A 14,287-nucleotide genomic window follows, 5' to 3' on the forward strand; every position below is an offset into this window, starting at 1 on the left:
ATAAAAGAAAAAGTAACTAAAGTATAAGTTCAGAGATAATCAGGGACCAGCACATAATAAATATCTAGTAACTTTGATAGGAGAATTGTATTATTGTTCTTCTTCTCCTCAAAACCCATCCAATTAATATGTAGCAAGAAACCTAAAATGTTTATATCCCTTGATCTAGTAAATTCATTTCTGGGAATTTATCCTAAAAGTAATCCTAGATGTATACAAAGTTTATATGCAAAGATGTTCATCACATTTATGTATAATAGTGAAAAACTGGAAACATAGTAGAGGTAGGATGTTTAAAGATATTGGAAAATTATCATAGTATTGTTAAAGAAATATACACTAGAAATCTTCAGATTTAACAACTTCTATGAATATATCAAAACTTGGTTAATTTAATATTACTAGATATTATATTACTTTTAGAAATATTCACTGTTATAAACCATATAGCAAAACACTTCACTGTGCATGCATCTTTGTACTATTGGTCCATTAGAATGCCATCTTTAGAAGGAAAATTGCTGGGCTTTTTGATATTTTCAAACCACCCTCCAATGTATAAGAGTTCTGGTTTCCCCACACCCTCAGCAACACTTTGCATTATCTTTTTGTAGTCTCTACTAGCCCAGGAGTTAAGAAAAGGTATATAATTGCTGTTTTGATTTGAGTGTCTATGGTTACTATATTACTTTGATAGAGTTGCTTACTGATTACCTCTACTAATTTTTATATTAGGGTATTTGTCATTTTTAATTGATTTATAAGAGCAATTTCCTACCAGAGGTAGCAGCACTTCGTCACAAGTTGCAAATATGTTTCCTAGTTTGTCATTAATTTGTGGTAGTTATTTTCTTCTTTATATTTTTCTCGATTTACCAAATCTTATACAGAGAATATGTATTACTTTTATAAACCAAAAATTAATAAAAATAATACCAGTGGATGGCATTTGGAATTTAATTACAAACTATGTACTTTTATATAAGTAATTTATTATCATAATCTTAGTATTATTACACTGAATCATGATTCTTCTTAAAATATGCAATAAGAAATATTATGTTCCATAAAATTATTAGTAAACTTTATAGTTATTTCAAAATGCATACCATATTATAAACTACCAAAACACATTAATCTATTAAGAATTTCAAAAAATAAATAAGTGAAAACATTAAATGAACTAGCCTTGCACAAACACGGTGCAGAGTGTATTTGGTTAATTTTGTGTGATGTGCTTTTGAAAACCACATAAATTATCCAATTTTCAATGCACATTTATATTATATACAACATTAAATGTTGTAATACTATAAATAAAAGCTAACATGTATTGAATCCCCATTATGTGTTTTCATATATATTAGCTCCTTTGTTAGGTATTATTTTCTAATTGTATAAATGAAGAAACTGAGATTCAGAAATATTAACTAGCTTGTGGAAAGATATCATGTCAGCTACTGGCAGAGCAAGGAATCAAAATCAATTTAACTTGACCTCAAAGAACATTCTCCTTCCACTATGGTGAGAAGCTCCTGAAATGGAGTTGGCCACTTCTGTTGGCCATTTTAGTTTTATAATTAGTACTTATCTAATAAAATGTTCCAGAAACTGAGATGCTCCATTTTGCTTCACATGAGGCTGTGGGAATTTAAAACTCACTCTTATTTAGCTTTACTAAACAGCAGAAGTGAGAATTATAAGCAGAGGGACAAATGAATATAAATGTCACAAGAGAAGGAGGCAGGGGAGAAAAACTAAAAGGTTCCAAAGTATATACTCGAGAGAAATATTTAAAAAGAAATATGTGGCTGCTTCCCACTAGCTGGATATATGTATATGTGTAGCTGATTCACTTTGTTATACAGCAGAAACTAACACACCAATGTAAAGAAATTATACTCCAATAAAGATGTTAAAAAAATAAAAAGAAATGTTTGGGGATATATATAATTTCAATTTATGGTTCAAAAAGGTGAATATTACAGATATTCAAAATAAGTCACTGTGTTATGGTTTTTCAAATAAAAAATATGAATAGGAAGCATGATGCATTTGTTTGTAATTTCAATATTTTAAAACTTTCAATGGGAAAGCATAGTGAATTGGTAAAATTTAAACCCAAGATCTACTACATCTGATGGGCAACTCTGGGCAAGATTTCTAAGAAAACAAACAACCTACCATGTTCTCATCACAATACCTACCTTAACACAGGAATTTTAAGTGATCTTAGTGCACTGCAAATTTATGGCTTACTTTTATAGTTTTATAGTTCATATATATAGTTCCTTATATAGTTTAGTAGATATCTATATCATGTACCCATAAACAAGTAAAGTGCAATAGTAAAATGAATATCACATGAATATGAAACTCAGCTATCTAACAACTTCACTTGTGCAGAATGCAGCCAATATAGATGTCACAAGACCCATGTACTTTACTGAAAAGACAACACTTGATCTTAAAACACACTTTACCTTATTTTACACATAATTTTACCAAACCTGGTATCGTAATCTACAGTAAATTAGAAATAACAAAGCAGGAGGGGGCTTTGGTAATAGTGATTGCTGTTGAAAACACCTTGATAGCACCAAAACTAAGAATGTTCATTAAATATTATTCACTAAAAAGGAGAAGAAAGGAAAAATAAAAGAGAATTGTTGTGAGAAATCATTAAATGGTCTGGGGTTCTTTAGTAAAGGAGAAAGTCACTCCATATACCTTACCATGTTGTAAGCATTATTATTTCATAGCACAGTACAATAATTGATTTCCATAGTAAAACTCTGAGTCAAAAATAAAGGTTCAGTTATTTTCAATAGTCTCTATTGAAGTAAAGTAGGAAAGTATATAGTTAAGATATATATTTTATTAAAATGTTGAAAATAAAGAAAATTCATTACCTAAAGGTTACCAGTAACTGAATTAAATTTTACTAAAAGTCATTCAGTTACAGGATCCAAAATTTACCAATGCCTATAGGATATAAATTTCTCATTCCAAATGTTTCATTGGTGAGAGAGAAAAAATGGGTGAATCAAATTGATATGATTAGCATTTGGGGTTTGGAACTAATAAAGTGATACTACATAGAAAAAAAAAGAAAGGCAATAAAGTTGGGTCACCAATCCTTGGTGTCCATTAAATTCTTTTTCAGTTCTTTTTTAGAAAGTCAATGTCTCCAGACTTTTTCCTTTTTCTATACCTCCTTCTTTGTTTTCCTGTTCCTTTACCCCACTATATATATATATATATATATATAGATAGATAGATAGATAGATAGATAGATAGATATAGATAGATAGATAGATAGATAGATTGCATGGATGTTTTAACCTTTTAAGTTCTTTTTAAATTGGGATCAAGTTCTTAGTACAGTGGGATTTTAGTTCTTTTGAGGAAAAACACAATAAATACTATATTAAAATAATAAAGGAAGATCTCTTTGAAGTAGAACATGTAGACCTAGCAAAATACTAGGCTCAAATACTATATTAAAAATAATAAAGGAAGGTCTCTTTCAAGTAGAACATATAGACCTAGCAGAATATCAGGGGCAGGGGAGGTTGTGGAATAATGGGTCTATAAACAACTCCCTTCTCCCCTGGCTGAAAAAGCCGCCAAAATTGTGTTGAGATTTAGATTAGAAAGACTGAATTTCTGCAGAATTTACACTCTCCCAGAACAGAGAGAATGAATCTGTTTCACACCATTCCTTATAACTTATGTAACATTTTACTTGTAAGCTTACGTTCTAGAAAGTTTATTTCATTTCCATTACTTGTTACAGATTTCACACCATTTGGAGCAAGATATAAACCTTTGTACTTTAACACTCTCAATATTCAAGTACAATCAAGTAAATTATTAGGGGGAAGATTGCAATAGCAAATTGTAAATATGAAAGGTCACAGTCCACAAAGCAGCTGCCTAAGAAGAATTTTCATTTTAAAGTAATGGTAAAATAAGAGAGAAGAAAAGAAAGAAGTTATTGCAGAAAAAATAATGAGTTTGTACTTATAAAATGGAAAACTCATCAACTTGAAATATTACACATTTTAAAATAATTTTTCTAAGGCAATTAATTTTTTTCTCGAGGTTTTACTAAAGGTATTGCAAATAGGGAATTTAGAGCTATCAACAGGAGATATTTCTAGTTCTTACAAAAATCTGAGTATGATGGTTGATCTCAGCAAACAAGAAACAGATATCCTGGATATTTCCCTCCTAGAACTGGTGGCATAATTCCCTATTTGAAGGTGAATATATCCTTCAGTCTTTAAAAAATATATTTTCCAAAGAATTCTTCTTATCAAGAGATTTTTATCTTTGGGGTCTTTAAAAGTTCCTCCAACAGAAAAATAAACAGAAGTCCTTCTCTTACCAAATTAGCCTAATGACTGACAAGGATGGGAAAGCTGCTAATCTTTGAATCCCTAATGTTTCGCTCCAGGGGGATTTGTAGCACGTTCAGACAATCATGAAAGGACCTATGCACTCACTATAAAATCTGTGACTAGTTCTGTTAGGTTTATCTCTTGCCTCCTCTCTATCACCTTCTCACTGCCTTTCCCAAATGTGTAGCAGCTCTGGTTTTTACAGCTGAATAACAATGGTTGTGATAAAGGAAATTTTCCTCCCTAGGAATTTCTTGTCCCTTACTTGCTAACCCATTAAAATGCATACATTTTACTTAGAAGGAGGAAGAGATATTCATAAAAAGGATAGGTTTTCCTAAAAAGACAAAAATACTAAATTCATAAATGCCTGCTTAAAAAAATTTAAACACAACAAGAAAATATGCTAACTCCCTTGGTAAATGCCTGTTTTACTAATATCAGTTTGGAGGGTTATATCTAGATAAATTCTAGGTGTAAACCAAGCATGAGATCAGCAACTAATCCTAAAGGTAGTTATTAGTTCAAAGGACTGGGATTTTTAAAAGATATATTTAAAATGCAAAAGTTTTAGTGCTTTCAAGGTATTTATAGAAAAAAATACATACTAAATGATTAGCTATTTATTTAAAAAAATAGTAATTTTATACCAGGGAAATGAAGCTGTTTATAGTTAGTGACTTCACACCCTGATAGTTTTTCTCATATTAAGCAATTATAACTTGTAATACAAAGCTATAAATTCAAGAGTTTAAGACCTCAATACTTACCCTGACTACACTGAAGTCCAGCTTAGTCTCCTGTGCACACTGTAATATGAGCTGAAAGCAATTTTTACTTTGATTTGTCATTCCATTTTCATAATAACGCTGTAAAATCCTCTGTTGTTCTACAGTAAATACAGAACGTAGATTCATCTAAAAATAAAAGAAGATACTCTGAAAATTTGAATAAAATTTGGGTTTGTGTAGAATTTGCACGTTTTTGTTTTTTGATACAATTTCAATGCTTTCAAGCTGTAAGATTTCTTTAAGTGAAATAATCCCAGTACTGGGCAATAATTTGTGTGCTAAAGGGAGAGAGGTTCTCAATGAATATTATGCATAATGCGAACACTTATTGAATTTGTTCAGAAAAAGTGTCAACTCTAAAGACAAAAAAAAAAAAAAATAGCGGAAATCCCTTATCTGGTTAGTGTCAGTGCATGGAGAGAAAAAGCTTCTTTCACCGAAATAAATATTTATGGCTAGTAAAGCCAGAGATTGTGATATGGTAGTAGCCATAGGTGGTCAATTATCAACAGGGACACTCACTGTTCTTTGTCAAGCAAGGCATCTGGCATATGTCTTACAGCCAAAAGCTGTGCTCTGAAACAAAAGGGTGAGTTTATTTATTTTTTCTTTTTCTGGGATAAAGGGGTTCATTTTATTTATTAAGTCAAAATCTCTCTTTAAAGCTTAAAAATAAACAGGAAGTTTTAGTGACTGAAAATGTATTTGCTTTAGGCAATACTAACCAAAATAATTATTTTAATAGCTGTAGTATATAAATCAAAACTAAAAATCATGTATAGTTTACTAAAAATATACTAAGTACTTTTAATCGACAACATCATAATTAGACGAGAGAAATTTTAATAACACATTGCTCTTCTTGCCAATAGGCAAGATGTTTAATATTAAGGGAAAACAACTCTGTGAATCTCACAAATAAGAAGCAGGTCAAACTCTTCATAAAGGAGATGAATTCTAGTAGTGCATTTTATAAAGAAGAACACATAATTAGATAAAGGCAATTTCAGGTTCCTCTTAAAGGCTGTCACACTAAAATTGTTATTCCTAAAAGCTGACAGAAAGAAAACCCTTTGCAAGGAATGAATCTCTTCAAAATTAGGAAAACAGTGACAACTAAAACAATATAAGCTAAACCAAACAGAAATCATTCTAGTATACTGCGTATGTAAACAACTAAGTACATTGACATGGAAATAAAAAAAATAATTTCCATTTTTTGAATATTTTGAACAATAAAGCAGTTTCATAAAGAAATTAAAGACAGTCACATAGCCATCCAGTGAAATCTGTACACGACTTGTTTTCTTGACCATGCAAACGTTTTCCTATATAATGTTAAGAGATCTGATGAGAGAAAATCACATGTGAGAGAGGGCAGGAACATTCAGAAACAAATAACTCCACTTTATGAAGGGGATCTCATTCAAGTACAGCAATGTGGAAATGTAAACCTCTTATCTGTAACCTAACCAAATTTTCAAGGATGTTTGGGCCAGAGGGTAGGGACGATATCCATCAAAGCAATATTACTATCATGTTTGCCAGTTTTCAGAGCTATTTGGGGTTCCTTTTCCTAAGTGGTTCAGCTACAGACAGGAGAGGAGCCAGAAGATGATGGTCAAATACCTGAAATACCTCATCTGTTGTGGATTAAGAAGCAAGGTATTGGTATTATAGTACTTTGGAATGAGATCAGAGTAGTGTGGCAAATTTCAATTCACTAATGCATAATATGGGTAATGGATCTGATTCTTCTCTGTAGGGATGAAACTACCATAAGAAAAGCCTAGAGTACAAGATATGGCTGATCCCCAAAGGGAATCACTATATCTGCCTTATGTAGGAATGGTTTCCTATTGGCTGGCTACAACTGTTGCTCCAGTATATTAATCTTAAAAAGCATGGCAGATTAGTTATCTTGGTCTATGGAGTGGCAAGTTATTGAATGACTGCACAGCCAAAGTTCTTAATCGTTTGCACAAAAATCAGGAAAAAAGTGTTGTAAAAACTTTCATTTTAAAAGTTGGGTTGTTATTTATGTGGAAGATAAAATGACAATCCATTGGATTCATAGAAATTTAGGTCTACTGTATTGGGGTAGGGAAGGTAACTAACTGAACTAGGGGATTAAATATTGAAATAACAAGTCATTGAGCTTTACCTCATGATTTCCTAGTCTAATTATCTTTGCATTGTACTACCCACTGAGCACATGCCAGACCACAAGGAATAAGACAACCTGTGTCCTACTCTCAAATCCACTGGAGACTATTTGGTAAATCACTTAATTTTTATGAGCATTCATTTCCTAGTTTGTAAAATTCTGGATTATGTAACTTGTTTTACTTACCAGTCTGGATTGTTAAAAGTAATTTAAGATATGTGAACTAATTTTTCTAAATTTTTTTTTCAGCCACACCCCACGGCTTGTGGGATCTAAGTTCCCCAACCAGGGATGGAACCTGTGCTCCCTGCAGTGGAAGCATGGGGTCCTAACCATTGGACTGCCAGGGAATTCTCATTTTTCTAAAGTTGTAAAGCATGTTATAGTTGTAACATATTTATATTTTAAGGATAACTAGACCCTTCAGTTTATCTATCATATTCAGATATGGAATTTCTTAGGTTGCTCTCAACTTTAGGATTTGGTGGTTTAATGAAGACCCTGAGCCATTGGAAAAAGATTAAATTATGCTCAGTATGTTCTATTCAAACAAGCAGAGCAATGAGTGAAATATTTTAGATGTATTGTTTTGGAAATACTTGAAAAATACAGCTTTGAGGAATGAAATAGCTAAAATATAGCTAAGGCTCTATTTTTACATTGGAATATTTCAGATAAATTCCTATGTAACACTGTCCTTATATATCTGATATCATACTTAAAACCAACTCTAATAATGCCCTAATAATGTTTTAAGTAACTAAATCATTTGAAAAGTATGAAAAAGTTTTACTCATTAAGGATTCGTTCTTGGAAAACCTGGTTTTAAAAATGGAATGAGTCCATAAAATCATCACCAATTCAAATAGAATACATTCTTGCCAACACTAAAAATTTGAATTTTGGGTAAGCCATCAACTTTTTTCTTTGTATGTTTACAAAGAGTTGAGCTTAGGTTAATATAATACCTTGAATATCTTTATCTTGGCCAACATGTCTCTATTAACAGTGTCCTTTTAATCCATTATTATTATTCGCTTTTAAATTTACATACAGTAAAAATCACTATTTTTCATGTATGGTTTTATGAGTTAAAACAAACATATATAGTCATGAAACCACCATCACAATTAAGGTACAGAACAGTTCTATCATTCTGAAAAAAAACCTTTATGCTGTTTATTTATAATCAATCTCTCTAGCCACCCAGCCCCTGACAATCCCTATTCTGTTCCTATTATATTGCTTTTATAGAATGCCATATAAACGGAATAATACAGTTTGTATTTTTTTCTGAGACTAGCTTCTTTCATTTAGCATAATGTATTTGAAATTCATCTGTGTTGTCTGTATCAGTAATTTGCTCCCTTTTCTTGCAGAGTAGCATTCCATTGTAAGAATATACCACAGTTTACCCATTCATCCATTGAAAGACATGTGGGCTGTTTTAAGTTCTTAGCTATTACGAATAAAACTGTTAAAAACATTTGTGTGCAGGTTTCTGTCTGCAAATAAGTTTCAATTTCTCTTGAGTAAATACCTAGGAGTTGGACTGCTGGGTCATATGGTAAATGTATACTTAACTTTATAAGTTAAATATAAACCCTTTTCAAAAGTGGCTGTACACATTTGCTTTTGCACCAACGTTCTATGAACGTTTCAGTTCTTTCACTTCCTTACTAGAATTATAATCATATATTTCTAAAAAATTAGTCATTTTAATAGGTGTGTAATTGTGTATTATTATTGTGGTTTTAATTTGTATTTCCCTAGTGATAATAATATTGAGCATCTTTTGCTATTCTTATTTGTCATTCATACATCTTCTCTGTAGAAGTGTCCAAATACTTTCAAATTTTTAACTTGGATTGTTTGTTTCTTATTATTTAACTTTTAGGGTTCATTACATATTCTGGATACAAGTCCTTTATGAGAAATATGATTTTCAAATATTTTCTCCTCGCTTGTGCCTTGTTTTTATTTTATTAACAGTGTATTTCACAGAGCAGTTTTTAATTTTGATGAAGCCCTATTTATCACTGCTCTTTAGTTTTATGGATTGTGCTTTTAGTGCCATACCTTAGATATCTTTGTCTAGCACAAGGTCACAGAAACTTTTTCCTGTTTTCTTTTAGTAGCTTTATATTTTTGCATTTCACATTTAAGTTTAGGCTCCATTTGGAGTTGATTTTTGTGTAAGGTGTGAAGTACAGGTCGAAGGTTTGTGGGTTTTTTTGCATATGGATATCCAATTGTTCCCGTACCATTAATTGAAAAAAAAACTTTTTATTGAATTACTTTTTCATCTTTGTTAAGAATCACTTGACCGTATATGTGTGGCTCTTTTTCTGGACACTTTTTTCTGTTCCATTGATCTATGTGTCAATTATTTCATTAAAGCCACACTGTCTTAACTACTGTAGCTTTATCATGACCGTTGAATCAGGAAGTGTGAGCCTTCTAATACTGTAATTTTAAAACTCAGTTTAGGTATTCTACATCCTTTACATTCTCATATGAATTTTAGAATCAGATTGTTGGTACCAACAAAAAATTCTGCTGGAACTGGATTGACTCTATAGATCAATTTAGGGACAATTGCTGTGTCTTTCAAATCATGAATATGATATACTTCTCTCTAATTATTTAGATCTTGTTTGATTACTTTCTTCAGAGTTTCATAGTTTTCAGTATACAGATTCAGTACATAGTGTGTTAAATTTACACCTGTGGATTTCTTATGTGTGTGTGTTTTTTTTGAAGGGGGAGGGGGCTAGTGGAAATGGAATTTTTAAAATCATGGTTACTATAGTTTAAAATAATGTAGTTATATTTAAAATTTGCTAAGAGAATAGATCTTAAGTGTTCTCACTACACCAAAAAGAAATACAACTATGTGAGATGATGGATATCATATATGCATTACCTTGATTGTACTAATCATTTCATTATATATATATATATATATATATATATATATATATATATATATAACCATCACATTCTATACCTTAAACATATACAATTTTCATTTGTGGATTATACCTCAATAGAGCTGGAAATTAAAAAAAAATACAATTGTTCATTGCTAGGATATCAACATACAATTTATTTTGGTATATTCACTTTGCTAAATTAATTTACTGCTTCCAGCAGCATTTTTGTTGATTGTCTGGTAATTTCTAAACAATTATGTCATCCACAGAGAAAGACTTGTTTATTCTTTTGCAATACACTTGCCTTTTCTTTCTTTCTATTTATTTTTTAAACATCATTATTGGAGTGTAATTGCTTTACAATGGTGTGTTACTTTCTGCGGTATAACGAAGTGAATCAGCTATATTTATATACTTATATCACCATATCTCCTCCCTCTTGCATCTCCCTCCCACACTCCCTATACCACCCCTCTAGGTGGTGACAAAACAGGAAGCTGATCTCCCTCTGCTATGTGGCTGCTTCCCACTAGCTATCTATTTTACATTTGGCAGTGTATATATGTCCATGCCACTCTCTCACTTCGTCCCAGGTTACCCTTCCCCATCCCCATGTCCTCAAGTCCATTCTCTACGTCTGGGTCTTTATTCCTCTCCTGCCCCTAGGTTCTTCAGAACCACTTTCATTTTTTTTTTTTTAGATTCCATATATATGTGTTAGCATATGGTATTTTTTTTCTCTTTCTGACATACTTCACTCTGTATGACAGACTCTAGGTCCATCCACCTCATTACAAATAGCTCAATTTCGTTTCTTTTTATGGCTGAGTAATATTCCATTGTATATATGTGCCACATCTTCTTTATTCTTTCATCTGTTGATGGACACTTAGGTTGCTCCCATGTGCTGGCTATTGTAAATAGAACTTCAGTGAACATTGTGGTACATGACTCTTTTTGAATTATGGTTTTCTCAGGGTATATGCCCAGTAATGAGATTGTTGGGTTGTATGGTAGTTCTATTTCTGTTTTTTTAAGGAACCTCCGTACTGCTCTCCATAGTGGCTGTATCAATTTACATTCCCACCAACAGTGCGAGAGGGTTCCCTTTTCTCCACACCCTCTCCAGCATTTATTGTTTGTAGATTTTTTGATGATGGCCATTCTTACTGGTGTGAGGTGATACCTCATTGTAGTTTTGAGTTACATTTCTCTAATGATTAGTGATGTTGAGCATCCTTTCATGTGTTTGTTGGCAATCTGTACATCTTCTTTGGAGAAATGTCTATTTAAGTCTTCTGCCCATTTTTGGATTGGGTTGTTTGCTTTTTGATATTGAGCTTCATGAGCTGTTTGTAAATTTTGGAGATTAATCCTCTGTCAGCTGCTTCATTTGCAAATATTTTCTCCCATTCTGAGGGTTGTCTTTTCGTCTTGTTTATGTTATCCTTTGCTGTGAAAAAGCTTTTAAGTTTCATTAGGTCCCATTTGTTTATTTTTGTTTTTATTTCCATTTCTCTAGGAGGTGGGTCAAAAAGGATCTGTGTCTGGCCTTACATTTACATCTTTAACCCATTTTGAGTTTATTTTTGTGTATGGTGTTAGGGAGTGTTCTACTTTCCTTCTTTGCCATTTAGCTGTCCAGTTTTCCCAGCACCACTTATTGAAGAGGCTGTCTTTTCTCCATTGTATATTCTTGCCTCCTTTATCAAAAACAAGGTGAGCATATTTGCATGGGTTTTTCTCTGGGCTTTCTATCCTGTTCCATTGATCTACATTTCTGTAGGTACTTATCTTTTATTTCTTTATTGCACTGGCTAAGACCTATAGTATTATGTTGTTATTTTTTTTGTTTGTTTTTTGGGTTTTTTTTGTGGTACGCAGGCCTCTCACTGTTGTGAACTCTCCCATTGTGGAGCACAGACTCCAGACATGTAGGCTCAGCGGCCATGGCTCACGGGCCCAGCTGCTCCGCAGCATGTGGGATCCCCCTGGACCAGGACATGAACCCGCATCCCCTGCACCGGCAGGTGGACTCCCAACCACTGTGCCACCAGGGAAGCCCAATATAGTATAATGTTTTAATCAGAGCTGTGAGATTGGACATTTGTTCCTTGTTCTCAATTTTAGAAGAAAAGTGTTCAGTCTTTCACCATTGAGTGTTATGTCAGCTGTAGGTTTTTCACATGCTTTACAAGTTTAAGGAAATTTCCTTTTATTTTTATTAAACTGAGAGCTTTTATTGTTATTACTATTACTATCATCGTTATAATGAATGGATATTGAATTTTGTCAAATGCTTTTTCCTGCATGTATTGAGATAATGGTACAGATTTTGTTCTTTTACCTTTTGATATGGTAAATTATGCTGGTTGATTTTCAAGTGTTGGATGAGTATTCTGTTCCTTAAATAAATCCCAGTTGGTCGTGATGTATTATTCTTTTTATATATTTATTTCATTTGGAAATATATTGTTGAAAATTTTTGAGTCTGCTTTCATAAGGGATGTTTGTGATTTTCTTTTCTTGTATTGTATTTGGTTTGGTACAGGCAATGATTTAGGAAGTGTTCCTTCTACTTATATGCTCTTGAAGAGTTTACATATAATTATTATTTTTTCATTAAATCTTTGTTAGAAATCACCAATGAAGCCATCTGAGCATGGAATTTTCTTTGTTGGAAAGTTTTAAGCTATGCATTACATTTCTATATTATTCAGATAATCTATTTCTTCTTGAGTTAGTTTGGGCAGTTTGTGTCTTTCAAAGAATTGGTCCATTTTACCTAAGTTGTTGAATTTAAAGGTGTAAAGTTTCTTATATACTATTCCTTTATCATCCATTTAATATTTATAGTGTATATTGTGATGTATTTTTCCTTCTTGATATTGGCAATTTGTTTCTTTTGTCTTGGTCAGTTGACAGGAGGCTTATCACCTTTATTGATCTTCTGAAATAATTAGCTTTTGGTTTCATTGATGTTTGTCTATTGATTTTCTGTCTTCATTTACATTGACTCATGCTCTTATCATTACTATTCCCTTCATTCTCCTTATTTGGATTTAATTTGCTCCTCTTTTTTCTAGTTTCTTAACGTGGGAACTTAGATTATTGATCTTTGACCTTTCTTCTTTTCTAAATATAAGCAATTAATGCTATAAATTTACTTCTAAGTACTGCTTTGGCTGCATTCTACAAATTTTGATAGGTTGGAATTTTTAACAGCCTTATTGAGGTATATCTGATGTATATACAGCTGCGCAATATTTAATGTCTACAATTTGATGAGTTTGGTCTTATACAAAAACTAGTGAAACCATCACCATAATCAAAGTAATCAGCATATCCAACACCTCCCAGTTTCCTTGTGTCCCATTGTTTATTTGTTCTGTAATAAGAGCACAACATGAGATCAACCCTGTTAACAAATTTTGAAGTGCACAATACCATACTGTTAACTATAGGTATTATGTTCTACAACAGGTCTCTAGAATTTTTTTCATTTGACATAACTGAAACTATCTACCCACTGAATAACAACTTCCCATTTCCCTCACCCCCATCCTGAAAACCACCATTGTATTCTCTGCTTCTGACTATTTTAGATAGCACAAATAAGTGGAATCATGTGGTATTTGTCCTATGACTAGCTTATTTCACTTAGAATGGTGTCCTCCAGTTTCATCCATGTTGTTGCAAATCGCAGAATTTCCTTCTCTTTAAAGACTGAATAACATCCCATTGCATGTATATATTACATTTTCTTTAGCTGTTGATGGACATTTGGCTATTTCCATATTGTGGCTATTGTGAATAATGCAGCAATAAACAAGGGCATGCAGATATTTCTTCAAGATCCTGATTCCAATACTTTTGGATAGTTGTTCCTTGCTGTCTGTGGGGGATTGGCTCCAGGACCCCCCACAGATACCAAAATCCAAGGATGCTCAAGTCCATTACAGTTGGCCTTCTATATCCACCTATCCA

At 32.3% G+C, this 14,287-nt stretch overlaps 1 protein-coding gene across 1 annotated transcript in view; it reads right to left on the reverse strand.

The window, feature by feature from the left end:
- Positions 1-14,287, reverse strand: part of HDX (highly divergent homeobox) — a gene marked incomplete at both ends in the record, with an annotated part of 192,424 nt that overhangs the window by 151,932 nt on the left and 26,205 nt on the right. The window contains one exon of the mRNA XM_079727734.1: positions 5,177-5,323. Coding sequence (XP_079583860.1) covers positions 5,177-5,323 — 147 coding nt within the window. The remainder of the gene's footprint in view (positions 1-5,176; positions 5,324-14,287) is intronic.

This window comes from Hyperoodon ampullatus (assembly GCF_949752795.1).
Source record: "Hyperoodon ampullatus genome assembly, chromosome: X".
Lineage (NCBI taxonomy): Eukaryota > Metazoa > Chordata > Mammalia > Artiodactyla > Ziphiidae > Hyperoodon > Hyperoodon ampullatus.